Genomic DNA, 13,840 nt, shown 5'->3' with positions numbered 1-13,840 from the left:
TACTAGACCAAGTCAGACTAAATAGATACAGAAGACTTTGTTCTCCTCTGACTGAAGTCAAAGTCAAAATTCTTACGAACATGAAAGGCAGCAATATCAAACCTATGATCTTGAAAGGAAACACAGTGAATTGCATCTGTGGAATAACAGGAACATGCTTTGAATGCTGGAATACACACTGCAGGTTGTTTACTCTCAGCAGAATTACTTATTGCAATATTTGCATAAGTGTTCAGCTCTGTTTAATTACAGCTGTCTGCAAGGGAGGGGTCCGTAGTGTGGGCACCAGATTCAAACCAGATTTCTTTCTAGAACTGTAAAGCCAAGCTCCAGTGAGACAGACACAGATTTCCATGCACATGAAGGAGAAGATTGTTTCAGACAGTCTAATACATGAAACATGTTATTCTCCCTACTGAGGCCACATCTGGAGAGCTTTGGCCATAAACTAAAAGAGAACAAGTTCCACCTCAACATGAGGAAGGACTTCTATCCATGGAGGGTGGCAGAGCCCTGGAACAGGTGCCCAGGGAAGGGGTGGAATCTCCTTCTCTGGGGACATTTCAATCCCGCCTGGATGTGTCCCTGCGTCACCTGCTCCAGGTGACCCTGCCTGGGGCAGGTGGTTGGACTGGATGATCTCCAGAGGTCCCTTACAACCCCAACCATCCTGTGATTCTGTGTGATCTTGTGATTGTCCCTGTTTGGAGTTGTTAAATGAATGTTGATGCATTATCTTGGGCTGTATTTCACGATATAGGGGGATACCTGGATAAAAGTATCCCCATCCCCGGCCCATCACGCTGTTCAAAGGAGCTCGTCATACAAACATGAGGAGAAAAGGGAGTTTGGATCACCCCAAGAGCTTTATGTCACCGTCAGTGGTACCTGGCCCGCATCAGGAATAGTGTGGCCAGCAGGATTTGGGGAACTGACTGAGGAACTGATTGTCCCTCTGTGCTGGGCACTGCTGAGGCCACACCTTGAATGCTGTGTCCAGGTCTGGGCCCTCGAGTAAGGGAGACATTGAGGGACTGGAGCATGTCCAGGGAAGGGAGTTGGAGAAGGGAATGGAGCAGCAGGAGGGGCTGAGGGAGCTGGGGGGGCTCAGCCTGGAGAAAAGGAGGCTCAGGGGGGACCTTCTGGCTCTGCAACCCCCTGACAGGAGGGGGGAGCCGGGGGGGGTCGGGCTCTGCTCCCAGGGAACAAGGGACAGGAGGAGAGGGAACGGCCTCCAGCTGTGCCAGGGGAGGGTCAGGTTGGACATCAGGAGGAATTTCTTGCTGGAAAGGGTGGTCAGGCCTTGGCAGGGGCTGCCCAGGGAGGTTTGGAGCGCCCAGCCCTGGAGGTGTCCGAGGCATGCCTGGACGAGGCGCTCAGCGCTCTGGTCTGGGTGCCAAGGTGGTTGACAATTGGTCAGAGGCAGGACTCGATGATCTCAGAGCTCTTTTCCACCTCAGCAATCCCACTGCTCCCCGTTTGATAATCCCGAGGGGAGCGGGAGGGGGGGGGGGCGCGAAAGCGGGCGAGCCGCGTGAGGCTCTTGTCCAGCAGGGGGCGCTGTGCGCGCCGCCAGGGGCGGGGCCAACGGGGGGCGTGTCCTGGCCGTGCCCCGCCCCCCCCGCGCTGTCCCCGCTGCCGCTCCGGGAGGCGGCAGGAGCGCCGGCGCCATGGTGAAGATCGCCTTCAACTCGCCCTTCGCGCTCAAGGACGAGCCCAAGAAAGAGGCGGCCGAGGCGCTCGTGGCCGACAAGGTGCGGGCGCGGCGGCGTCGCGGGCGGCGGCGGCAGCGGCGGCAGGAGCGGGGCAGTGTTGGGGGGGAGCGGGAGGAGGTGAAGCCGCCGCCGCCATTTTCTCGCGGCCGGGGGAGGCAGCGGCGGCCGCGGGGCCCGGGCTCGTGTGGGGCCGCTGTCCCGGGCGGGTGCGGGAGGGTCGCTGCCCGCAGGGTGAGGGGCCGCGGGGCCGCTGTGCTGTGCTGTGCTGTGCTGTGCTGTGCCGTGCCGCGACACCCCCGGACGGCACCGGGTGTTTATCTCGCAGCTGGGCCCGAGCCAGCGCCGCGTTTCCTGACGGGGCTTTAAACCTCCCAGCCCGTGCCCGGGGGGAGCGCGGGGAAAGGGCCCCCCCGGCAGCGCCTTCCAGCAAACAAAGCGGGACAGCGCTCGTCCTGCGGCGCCCGGAGCCTCCCGGGGAGGCGGCTGAGTGGCGCTTAAATTAAGAAACCTGCCATAAAGGGTTTTAAATAGAAACCCGGGCGAGCGCCCTGCGGTTGGCTTTTCCTTCCCAGTGAGCCGCGCGTCCCTGGCTCGGGTAGAACCTTCCCGGTTTGTGGGAAATTCGTTTTGAAGGTGCCTTGCTTTAGTCGGAGGGGCTCACCCTCTGGGTAAATACAGCAGTGGCTCTGGAGGGGGAATGTGGGGTGGTCCGAGTTTATTTGTAATGAGGGAGTAAGGAAACTTAAAAAAGCAACGACAGAACTTGTGGAGTTGGACTCTAGTGTCTGGGTTTTTTCTTTTTTTTCCCCTTCTAAGCTGTAATCAGGAAGGCAGTTGGCCTTCCAGCCCACTCAGCCTCACCTGAAATAGCCTCCCTTTAGAAGGAGAAGGGATGTAGTGTGATTTTATTGCTCAATGTACTCTTCTGAGCTTTAGGACTTTTATGTGTGCACGTTTAATACCGTAGCTCCGAGTTACAAGATCAAAAGGACAGAGAGAAAGTAGGGAAACAGGGTAGATAAATAATTTAAATTTTGAAGATGTCATTAACCAGTTTCTTGTGAGACAAACTCATCAGCTACTCCTGAGGCAACTTCGTATATATATATATATATGTGTGTATATATATTTGCAGCCCTGTACCGTGCAAGTTCTGAATATAATAGTTCTAATAAACACCTACACTCCTTTTTTTCTTCTCGTGGGAGCTGCTCCTCTCAATTTGGAATATTCTCAGTGTTTGCACTACGTGGGTTTTTAACAGCTCTTCACTCTGACTTGAGGGCTTGGAGTTGCCTGTAAACATCAAGTTCATAATTTTACTCCAAGACAGACTTGTTCGAGTGGTTGTTAATGTCTCCTTTTGCTGGAATATTTGTGCAGAGCAAACAAGCTTAAGGGCTCATGTTGGCTGAAACAGCACAATAAAAGTCCCCTGGAATATCTGCAGGAAACCCTTGAGGTTGCAGAATACCCTCCCTGCAGAGTCTTTGGGATGGGACTGACTGGCAACAGTGTTACAGTAAATGATTTTTCTTTTCCTCTCTTACTCCTCATTTGTAACAAGGTCTAAGGTTATTACAGCTTAGCACTGCATTTTCTGTGTAGGTTTTTAAATGATTTTTATGTGTTATTTTTGAGCAGAGGTTTTGTAACCTACTGGAGCAAAGTCTTACTGTGTTCTCGGCTCTGTCAGCCCTTCAGGTTGAGCTGCCCACATTGCTGCTTAATGTGCTAAAAATCCCTTTGCTCTGTTTGAAATAGGTGAAGTGCAAGTGCAGCTAATTACATGTCGACATCATGCCGGCACTGGGATGGCTGGGGTGCCAAAACTGCTGCAGACTGGTGTGTTCAAGTAGTGACAGGCTGGATGAGTAAGGCACTGAAAGGTGTAGGTTCAGGTGGGAGAATGTGAAGAGAACAGAATTAATAAAGCTGGTTAACCCTGAAAGATGCTTTTCACGTAGCACCATATAAATGTGGCATAATTCTGACTTGAGGTTGGGTTTGCTTTTTCAGGTTTTTTGTTTTGTTTTGAACAAATGCTTATCAAGCCAATTGTAGCAGCTTGTGTCTTGCTGAAGCAACATTTTTGTGTTTGGAGGATGTGCGAGTGGAATGTGGGAGTATTGACTTTCACGAAACAGCTTGGGTTTTGTTTCAGGACTTGCATAACTGATGTTTGACTTTTATGCTGCTGCATCTTGCTGAGCAGGGAATATGTGGAGCCTTGGTGATAATGCTGTGGCTTGTTGTGAGCACAGGTCACTTCACATGCTGTGTTCTCTGGAGTGCAGACAGTGGGACCCAGTGAAGGCCATGGAAGCTGCTGTGCCCAGTGCAGCCACTGACTCTGGGAGCACCTCACAGGAAAAGATCTTTTACTGTGAAATCCAGTTTTCTTCCTTCCTGACCACTACAAAGAGCAGGTCTTGAAAGTGAGCTACTAAATCCCAGACTCAGGAATCATTAAAGGGACATACTTGACCAAATACAGAGGTTATCTAAATGTGGATTTGGTTGGTTTTGGGTTTTGCCCTTTTTTTTTTTTTTTTCCATTTGAAAGACCCAAACCCAGAGTGTGTTTGTCCAAAGGAAATGTCTCTTCTGATGGTTTGGTGTTTCAAAGTACTTTTGCTGTTCCCCTCTCCACTTGGCTTGTGTCAGCCTTTCACCTGGAAGTCTGGGAAGGTGCTCAAGGAACTCTGGAGGGTTAAATCTGCCATTCAGACACCACCACTGCCTTTGTGGTTGGTATTGCTCAACTCACCATCATGTTATGTGAGAGTAGTTTCCCTTGGGTGCAGTCATCTTGTGTTTGAGGGAACACCAGGCAGAACTAGTTATTGGACTAAAGAGGAATAAAACTTCCTGGGATTTAGGTAGAAGAGACAGTATTTTGAAGCTGCAGGGTAGGATGTGCCACAGGGCCTTGTTTTTATTTGGCATAGTTGGAAGCTGAGTTTAAGCTGACGAGTGGTTTTCTTTCAGAGTGGACTTTGCTTGTGCATATTAAAAGTTCTTAAACCTGGTGGCTTGTGCCAGTTGTCTGTTCCCCAGCCAACAAAGTCGCATCTTGGCTTCGTCTCTTAATCCAGCTTTGTGAGGAAAAGTAGTGTTAGTGCACGTGATAGCCAGAGGAGGAGAGGGAAGAGGCCTGAAAACACTCTGTTCCTCAATGACCTTGATCTACAAATCCTGCTTTTTCTTTGAACTATGTCGTAGCTGCAGCACTGTATCTTTATTATTAAAGTTATTTAAATTTCTTACACTTCAAATAGTTTCTGGACAAAGGTTTGTCTAGAAAACATCATCTAACTAAGAAAATACTCTCAGGAGCGTTTGAAAATTGATCTTAATCTGATGCAGTAATATTTCATGTAAGTGTTTTCTTACTGTATGATGCTGGCTTGCAGTTCTCACAGTTAGAAGAAGCAGAAGATGGTGGGTCGAAGTGAAGCAATTGATAACAGCTCACTTTAAATTCAGAGCAGCTGCACTTTCTAAGTTCTCATCCCTCTTTATTTCAAGGACCCAGAAGTTGCCACACACAGGGGTGAAAGCTCGTCTGGAAGATGCCTGTTGACTCTGCTGGGTCTCGCCTTCATCTTGGCGGGGGTGGTTGTTGGAGGAGCCTGCATCTACAAGTACTTCATGCCCAAGGTAATCTCCTAGTTCTTTTTTGTTTAAGCAGCAGTGAATATAAGAGTGTAATTATAATTGGATTACACTACACTAGAAAACCTTCAGGAAGTGGGATGTGAGGACCGTGGTGTCCTTTCTAAGAGCTGCAGGTGTGGCAGACCTGTGCTGTGTCACAGCAGAGCTGTCAGAGATGCAGCTCTCAGGCTCGTGTGCTGTGCCTAACCAGCCTGCTCTCCCAGCACAAGGTGTACCGAGGGGAGATGTGCTACTTTGAGAACGAGGGCCGGGAGCGGGCGGCCGAGCCGTACTTCCTGCCCATCGCCGAGGAGGCCGAGATCCGCGAGGACGACAACATCGCCATCATCGACGTGCCCGTGCCCAAGTTCTCCGACAGCGACCCCGCTGCCATCGTGCACGACTTCGACAGGGTGAGGCTCAGCGGGCACGGCACGGCCCCGGGGCTGCCACTCTGGGGCCTCGCAGCTCTGCCAGTGCCAGCTGCTCTTCGGGGGTGGGTGGAGTGTGGGAGATCTGACCCCTTGAACTCTGCAATAGGATTAACTTTGCGAGGGTGTTGCAGTCATGTGGGGGTGAACTCCTCTCCCTGAGTTGTTTCTCAGGAAGATGCATCTCCCTGCAGTGCAACTTTTAACTATTGTTGCCCATGGGATGTCTGGAAGTGCCGCTTGCTGTTTGGTCAGGAACCCCCTGTAAGTGGCAGTGAGGGTAGAAGAATATTGTAAATGTGAGCTAAGAAACTGAGGCTTTGCCAAACGTACAGCAAAATGCAGGATTGCAAACACGTGTGGGCCTTGGAGAAGGGAATTGAAAAAGCACTTAAAGAGCTGAAACCTTGACCTGACAATGCTGTGTTAGTTGCATGGGTTTTCTGTAAGGCAAAGATGGGAGGATGGCTTTAATTTGACTTTTTTATTGAAGTCATGTCAGTAGTATTAACATTTACCCTTAGTCAGCTGTAAAAGCTCTGGTAGGTTGTTTGTAAAGCCAGCCTTGGCAATGTTGATAGAATAAATAGATAATTCTAGTTTCTGCAGTTCTTGTGCTCGGTGGTAATGCCGATGAGACCTTCTAGAGCTTAATACTTTTCCTGAAGAACTATTTACAGGGAGTGATTGTTTCTCAGCAGCTGGCTACCTTTTGTTTGCACTGTGCCTAATTAGACCTCTTCAGTTTTGAGAGCATGATCACAAATACTTCCTCTGTGTTAGTACAAACTGTACTCCTTTAGAATTATGATAAAAACTGCTTTTATAGTCAGCTTTCTATTCTGCACAAAGGTTTTGTAAACTATCACTGTAACCACATTTGGCTTGCAAAGCTGTTAACATTTCAGTTCTCACAGTAGACAGTTCCTGAATGCGTCTCTTGAGCCTATCTGTGTGTGATCTCAGCTTCTTCAGCTTCCTCCTTAGTCCTTGTAAAGCTGTGTTTTAATAATCCAAGGCCCCCTCAATTGATTGAAACCTTATTTTTTTAAAATAGCTTTTGACAGCGTATCTCGACTTGCAACTGGGCAACTGCTACGTGATCCCGCTGAACACGTCCATAGTGATGCCTCCAAGGAACCTGATGGATCTCTTTGCAAAGCTGGCGGTATGTGCAGCTTTGCTGCTGACTTGTGCTGACAAGATGGCTTTTGATAAGAGAGCTGGTGCTGCTCCTGAACTCCAGGCTCTTACTGGAACAGTTCTCCTGCCATCAAAGTCCATAATCCCCTGGCTCAGTCACTGTGCTGGAGTTAAGGCCAGCTGTCAGTGGATATTATGTTGAGTAGATTCATGCCTAATGCTCTTATTAATACCTGGCTTTATGAGAGCTGAAAGCAACCAGCAGATAAGGTTAAATTTAGCTGTTAGAAAGGAATTTGATAAAGCTCCAAATATCATTGAAAGCCTAAACCTGAAAGTTCCTCCCGGAAAGCTCGTTTGCCCCGTGAGAGTTTTGATGAAAAGAACAATGGTAACTTGTTCCCTTGTTGTTGGCACTGCAGTTATGAGCTCACCACAAGCATCTGGACTCTTCAGTCACTAAAACTGGTGTTTTTCCAAGGTGACTTATGGGTCAAGTTCATAGAGCTTGCTGCTACTTCCCAATTAAATGCAGTACTCAGCTATGGGGTGTCAAATGGACTTTTTAAAAAAATCATTGACTGTTTTAGACCTAATTCGAGAGGCCACTGGTCTTGTTTGCTTCTTGAAGACAAGCTCTGTGTCTCCCTGGAGCATCTCCCTGCCCCTGTTTTTAGGAGTTGCTTGTGAGGGGTGGGAGGCTGTTTGTAGTGCTGTGATCTTCTGATGAAGCCTTTTGTGCGTTGCCCTGCTTTTTATATATTAGAAATATATTGCCTCAAACCCGGAACCTTTCACAATACTTTGTTTCTCCTTTAACTGCAAACTTTGTTGTGCACAAATAAACTTGCCCAGGTTCTGTTTACATTTGCTTCACGTGAGGCCGGCAGCGTTGAGGTTAAATGTGCTTTGTTTGGGTGTAACTGCAACTGTTAAAAATGGCCTTTGTCAGGTTTTAACTTCTCTGGTATGCAGCTGGTCAAGCCCAGCATATCTTAGTATTAAATAGAAGGAAAGCTGCAATCTGCAGGCTGAAGCCCTTCCAAAGCAAGGAGTAAAATGTAGAGCTTTGTCTGTTAGCAGAAGTCTGTATCTCCAGGTTTTTTCTCTTTCAGACTGGCTCTTACCTGCCTCAGACCTACCTGGTCCGTGAGGAGATGGTGGTCACAGAGGAGATTGATAATGTGTCTGATCTGGGCATCTTCATCTACCAGCTCTGTGTGGGAAAAGAGACCTTCAGACTTCAGCGCAGAGACCAGATCCTGGGTAAGTTCCCCTCAGTAACAAAATAAATCTATTGTTCAGTAGGGAAGAGGGAGATACTTAAACCCTGGGAGTTTTTACACTTGGAAATCTGAGTGCTGAGCATGAGCTGAGGCCAAGCATAGATGTGCTGGGTATTTCCTGTGCTTTCACATATGTGTCACTTGAACATGCTGAGAAAGTTTCACTTACAGAATTACAGGTCACATGCCCAAGCCAAATTGGAATTTAAGCTTATTTCTGTTCTGTCTTGTGGTTGAAGTTGTAAGTCAGTTTGGCCCCAAAATTCATATAATCCATCAGATAATGTGAGTCTCTGTAGGTGCAGCTTATTCTGTCACTGTCCTATCCAAAACTGGGTTCCAGGAACACCAAGTACAAACATTATCTTCTGCTTCACTTGCTGTGAAAAACAAAGTAATTGAACAGTGAGCTCCGGACATCCCAGACTTCCTCTCTGAAAGAGGAAGGACACTTCAGAGGAGCTGCTGAGCTGTTCCTTCACTGCCTGTCTCCTGCCACCTTGCCATTCTGAGGAAGAGCCTGAGGTGTCAATGCTTTGACCTTCTGGTACAGAAATCCATTGCTGTGAATTTTGGTTCAATGTAGCTCTTCAATCGTTTCATATCTGCTGCTGCCACCAAACCCAGGGAGCTAATCATTTGTCAGATACAGCCTTTCACCAAACCCAGGGAGCTAATCCTTTGTCAGATACAGCCTTTCAGAATGCAAATGTTTGGTTTGTTGGAACTCTCTGCTCCTATTTTCCTGCCAAGCTCTTAGGCAAGAGTTCCCTCAGCCCAGTTGCAGCATCAGGAGCCACATGTGCTGCTTGTACAATGTCCTGTTCTGGATGGAGGGCAGGTTCCCTATGTGGGAACGTTAAAGGGATTCTTTGTAACTCATGGTGTAGGGCACGTGAAGGCAGAGGAACTGCTGCCCTTCTGGGAGGGAGAGGCACCTGTCTGTGAGCTGTTGGGAGGGTGATTTTTGGGAACAGGGCTAAATTGACAGCTGCTGTCACTGCAAGTCTGCAGACAGTACTGTGAAGAGTGTTTGTGATGTTTCCTTAAATCATCCTGCTAGAGCATGTTGTTGACATCTTCACTGCAGAGTAAAAGATTTCTGCAGAATTCTTGCACAAAAGGATTCTGGTAAATGAATAATGTTTCCTAGTACTGTTGCTGTGCTGTAACTCTCCTTGTTTACCTGTGGAGGGGAGAGGGTGGAAAGTCAAGTCAAACAGCAGAGTGCTGCTGCTGAGGAGGACATTGTTCAGGGCTTGTCTTGCCTTCCCAATCACATTTATTATTATTATTATTAATAATAATATTAACAACGACAATAACAATAATAATAATAATAATAATAAAGCACACCTTTATTGCAGCATGTCCAAGCCATGCACACATAAATGAATCAGAAATGGATAAACTCCTTTAGCTTCTCTCATGTAGCTGTTGCTGCTTTGGCTCTTGGATTTTGTAGAGTTCCTGGGTGATCTGTTGGATCAAACTGACCTCAGGTTCTGTGGCAGTTCCCTGGATTTCTAACTTGAAGGCATGGGAGAAACCAGACAGGTCATCCTGTTAGATGGGCATTGGAAACTTCATCTCCATCTTAATGCCTTGGAATTGCAGCAGAGCCTGTTTTAAGTGTTTATAAACTACAGCAGTGCCCTGCTGGGTTTGGTTTAATTAAGAGCTAGTGCTTCTCTTGCTTACTGTGAACATTCTCTGCTTATTAAGCAATGCATAAATCTTCTCTTAATTGCTGAAGTGCTTTAGGTGAGCAGCTTGTCTTGGATTGTAGAACTGCTCTGTTCTTGTCCCTTAGTAAAGAGTCACAGCTGATACAGGTAAAGTGCCTGGGTCAGACCCAATGCTGGCATGTCCCAAAATAGAGAAAATCACTTTAGTAGTGTTAGGAAAAACTTGAGGGAGGTCATCAGTTGAGTAGCAAATCCTCCCAAGGTGAAGGCAGCTCTGCAGAGCACACCCTGGGAAATGCCCTCTGCGTGGGGGATTTCTGATGGAAAAAACCCAATGCCAGGCTCTGCTGGCAACTCCTGGCTGAAGAAACACGATGTACTGAGTGATGGTATCTTGCTGCTGTTTGTGATGATACAAAGCTGGGAGTCCTTGCTGCTGGGCTGTGGCTGTGCTTTACTCAGCTCTCGTCCTCTCTCGTCCCCAGGTGTGCAGAAACGGGCAGCAGAGAACTGTCACTCCATCAGACACTTCGAAAACTCTTTCGTTGTTGAAACAAAGATCTGTCAGCAGTGAAGGGTGGTGGATGAGAGGTGACCTGTTCACACCTCCCTTGGGAAGTCTGAGCGTTAGACATCGACTTCTGAAATTAAACCGTGCAGTGATAATCAAAAGCCTTATGCATCTTCTGTGTACTGCTTGTATTTCAAAAGACAAAGTCACCATTTCAGCTTTCGTTGATCCTTGGTATAACTTTTTAGTTGTCTCATGTAAAACTTAAATTTGAGTAAGGGTTTTTTTTTTTAGAAGGCTAATACCAGTTTATCTGTTGAATGTGTTTGATTTAGTGTAACCTGGGAATGGCAGAAAAATATATATATATATAAAAATGTTAACCAGTTCCTTGGCTGGAACCAGTTATGTTCACCTTAACTTTCACAGAATGATTAATATTAATAATCTGTGGTTTGCACATCTTGTGTAGTTCTGTAGAGTAGCTCTGCGCTCCCTGTCCTGGCTCAACCCCCCTCATCTGGATCATTAAAGGTTTATTTTAACGACCATGTGTGAAGCATGTAAAATCCAAGCTCAGTGACCAGAAACCTTTAACACTACCCTGTTTCTTTTGTGCAATTACTGTATTGAATTCGTATGTATATTTGGAACCTTCCCCGAGCTTACGTTGAGTTCTCCTCCCTCGGTTTGGTTTTGTGGCATTTAGTTGTTAGATTTGGATAGAGTTGCTCTTAAAGCTTGTCAGTATTTTTGGTTAGGACTTGGTTTATCCCGTAACTTCCTCTTTCAAGGATCTCTTCTGCTGTAGCTCACTTGTGAATGTGACTGTAGTTGTAAACTTAAACTACTCCAGCTTATATAAACTTTTTAGATCAACTTTTTATGAGCAAGTAGCTTTACTGCTGCAGTCAGAGCAATGTTCCTTTTTTTTGAAAGCTGCAGTTTAAAGATAACCAAGAGTTAGTGTCCTGCAGTCGATAAACTCGAGAGTTTTATTAAGGGACTTTATATTGGCATAAATTCTGCAACCCTATAATAAATGTTTCTCTAAAACTTTGGTGTCTGTGTGACTTCCTGGTGCTCAGAGGTGAGGGGAGTGGTGCTGTGGGCCTGGGGCAGTGTGCAGTGCTCTTCCTTTTACCCCCCTTAACCTCTTTTTCAGCTTGTGAAGCTGGATTTCCTCTTCCTGGTGCTGTGGAAATGCTTTGTGGTGCCAAACAAGCTCGAGGAGCAGAGGGAAAAAAAGACCCCTCACTCCAATATTGTGTGAAATGTAACTGTGATCCCCACGGGGAGCTCTCGCTGTGGTCAGTGCTGGAAGCTGAGCAGAGCACTTGGGGCACAGCAAGGCAGGGGTGTCTTTAGCAATTCATTTGAATATTGATGTTAATGAGGCTGTGATGGAAGGTTGGCCTGTCCCAGTGTGCCCAGGGCACTGTTAATGAGGGGGTTGTTCAGCATGTCATGATAGACTGAGACAGCGGAGGGTTAATGAGCAGTTTGGGGTCAGCTCTGCCCCTGAGCTCTGCTGGGCTGAGAGCGCAGAGAGAACAGTCCTGCAGTGAAATGTCTGTGATTCAAAGAGCTAAAGTGTGTCCTGACCCCTTCTAGCTTTCCTGGAAAGTGGCTGGGATTATACAGCTGGAAGGAAAACAGCAGGATTCGTGTGCAGAGGACTGGGGGGAGTGGGAAGTGGCTGTAGGAGTCAGTCATTGCTCATGAAACTGCGGAGGAGAGAACACAGGAATTCTAACACAGAGACCAACACAGCTCTTCCCCCGAGGTGTTGGGTGATGCCATGCAGAGGATTTATCCCAAAACTACAGCTTTGGCTCTAAAATAGTGTGTGTAGGAGAGTATTCATTATATACTTGAATTTACTGAAATAAAATGCTGCAGAAAGCTGTAATCACTGTCACAGAGTCAGGTTTGCTTTCCTCAGGAGTGTTACTGAGGGAAGCAGCTGCACTAGGAAGTTTCTGCTCCAGACTTGCTGTGTGCTTGGACAAGTAGGAATTCCCTCCTCAGGATTGTCTGGGGGGACAACCAGGATGGGTTTGTTTTGGTAACCTGGAGTGGAAGGGCTTGGAAATGTGTTGGTTGTGGAGAGCAAGAAGCACTTTCTTGCAGCAGGAGGTTTGATTTTATGGAAAATAGACCCCAGGAATTGTTCTTTCCTGCTCAGAGTGTCTGTGCAGAGTCTGGCCACCTCCAGCCATGTACAGGAGTGCTGGACCTGCTTCCAGAGGGGCTGAAACACTTTCTCTTACCTTTGCCTGGTAAAGCTTTTAAAAGCAATGAAGTCAGTTCCTTGAGAAGTCATTAGATGTTCCAGGCAGGGCGCCAGGACGCGGAGGAACGGATTGTTCGTTACCTGCTCCCGTGGTGAGAGAGGAGCTGGGCTGCTCTCACGGGGGTGTGTGGGGCTGGGATCTGTCCCTGAGCATTTTGGGCTGGGTGTCCAAGCCAAAAGACTGGAGTTTTAAGGTATGCCTGGGATCTCCTCATGCTGTGTCTGGCTTTGAGCAGCTCCTGTGTTCAGCTGGTCTGTAGGAAGCAGGAGGCAGCACGAGTTGGAGCCCTTTGCACCAGTAGATGGCACAGGCAGCAAACATTTGGGTGTAAAGTGTGTATAACTGGTAAAGACTTGGTGTATTCATCTAACAGAGTTTTTCAGGTATTTTGCCAAAATTAAACCTTAAAATGGTTTGATCAGGGCTTCCTTTAGCTGGTGTTTGGTGTCTTTGCTTAGTTTTTTTTAGTGAGGATCGTTTTGATCATACAACTGTAACCTGTGCAAACCCCTGCTTAATATCTGGGTAGGACTGCACTACAGGCATGGGTGTGGTGATGAAGGGATGACACTGCTGGGATGCAAATGCAAACTTATTTACTGTAATAGCTTCCTTTACATGTGTGTTTACTGGAAAAGCAGCCAGTGTGCACAGGGCAATCAACAGCTCTGCAATGATATACTGACAGTTTATTTTAGCTTGCAGGTTATTTTTCTGACCTGTTCATTTACATGTAAGTTTTAAATACCTTTAGCAATGTTAAGTTGGCAGTCCAGTGCTTTGGATATTTCCTCTTCCGGCATTACATGTGATTTACTTTTTTTTCTTCAAGTTTAAGGACATTAATCAGAAAGACACAAGAGAAAAATAATTATTAAGAACACACTTGGATTTGTTATTTGGAGGAGGTGCCATTGACCTTTGCAGAAGCCTCCTGGCTTCATGTGACTAGGAGGTGTGGGTGGCTGGTGGTGACAGACCCTTCCATTACAGGAGGTGCTGTTCTACACTTAGAACTTGAGAGTCTCCACAGGGGAGGTGCTCTGGTCCCCTTATCATCTAAGAAGGACATGGAACTGCTGGAGTGAGGCCAGAGAGGCCACGAAGCT

At 47.2% G+C, this 13,840-nt stretch overlaps 1 protein-coding gene across 1 annotated transcript; it reads left to right on the top strand.

Moving 5' to 3' along the window:
* Positions 1-1,595: 1,595 nt before the first annotated feature.
* Positions 1,596-11,490, top strand: ITM2A (integral membrane protein 2A). The gene is made up of 6 exons (XM_064669565.1): positions 1,596-1,754; positions 5,247-5,378; positions 5,600-5,788; positions 6,864-6,974; positions 8,065-8,215; positions 10,409-11,490. The coding sequence occupies exons 1-6, from the start codon at positions 1,671-1,673 to the stop codon at positions 10,495-10,497; spliced, it is 756 nt and encodes a 251-aa protein (XP_064525635.1). The 5' UTR covers positions 1,596-1,670; the 3' UTR covers positions 10,498-11,490.
* Positions 11,491-13,840: the final 2,350 nt, after the last annotated feature.

Source organism: Pseudopipra pipra, chromosome 13 (assembly GCF_036250125.1).
Source record: "Pseudopipra pipra isolate bDixPip1 chromosome 13, bDixPip1.hap1, whole genome shotgun sequence".
In the NCBI taxonomy this organism is placed as follows: Eukaryota; Metazoa; Chordata; class Aves; order Passeriformes; family Pipridae; genus Pseudopipra; species Pseudopipra pipra.
This window is presented reverse-complemented; position numbering and strand designations above follow the sequence as displayed.

Excerpts from the sequence above, each read along its gene's own strand:
- ITM2A (XM_064669565.1), top strand. The coding sequence starts at position 1,671 with ATGGTGAAGATCGCCTTCAACTCGCCCTTCGCGCTCAAGGACGAGCCC. Across the intron at positions 5,379-5,599 it reads ACAAGTACTTCATGCCCAAG|CACAAGGTGTACCGAGGGGA; the intron begins GTAATCTCCTAG and ends CTGCTCTCCCAG. Across the intron at positions 8,216-10,408 it reads GCGCAGAGACCAGATCCTGG|GTGTGCAGAAACGGGCAGCA; the intron begins GTAAGTTCCCCT and ends TCTCGTCCCCAG.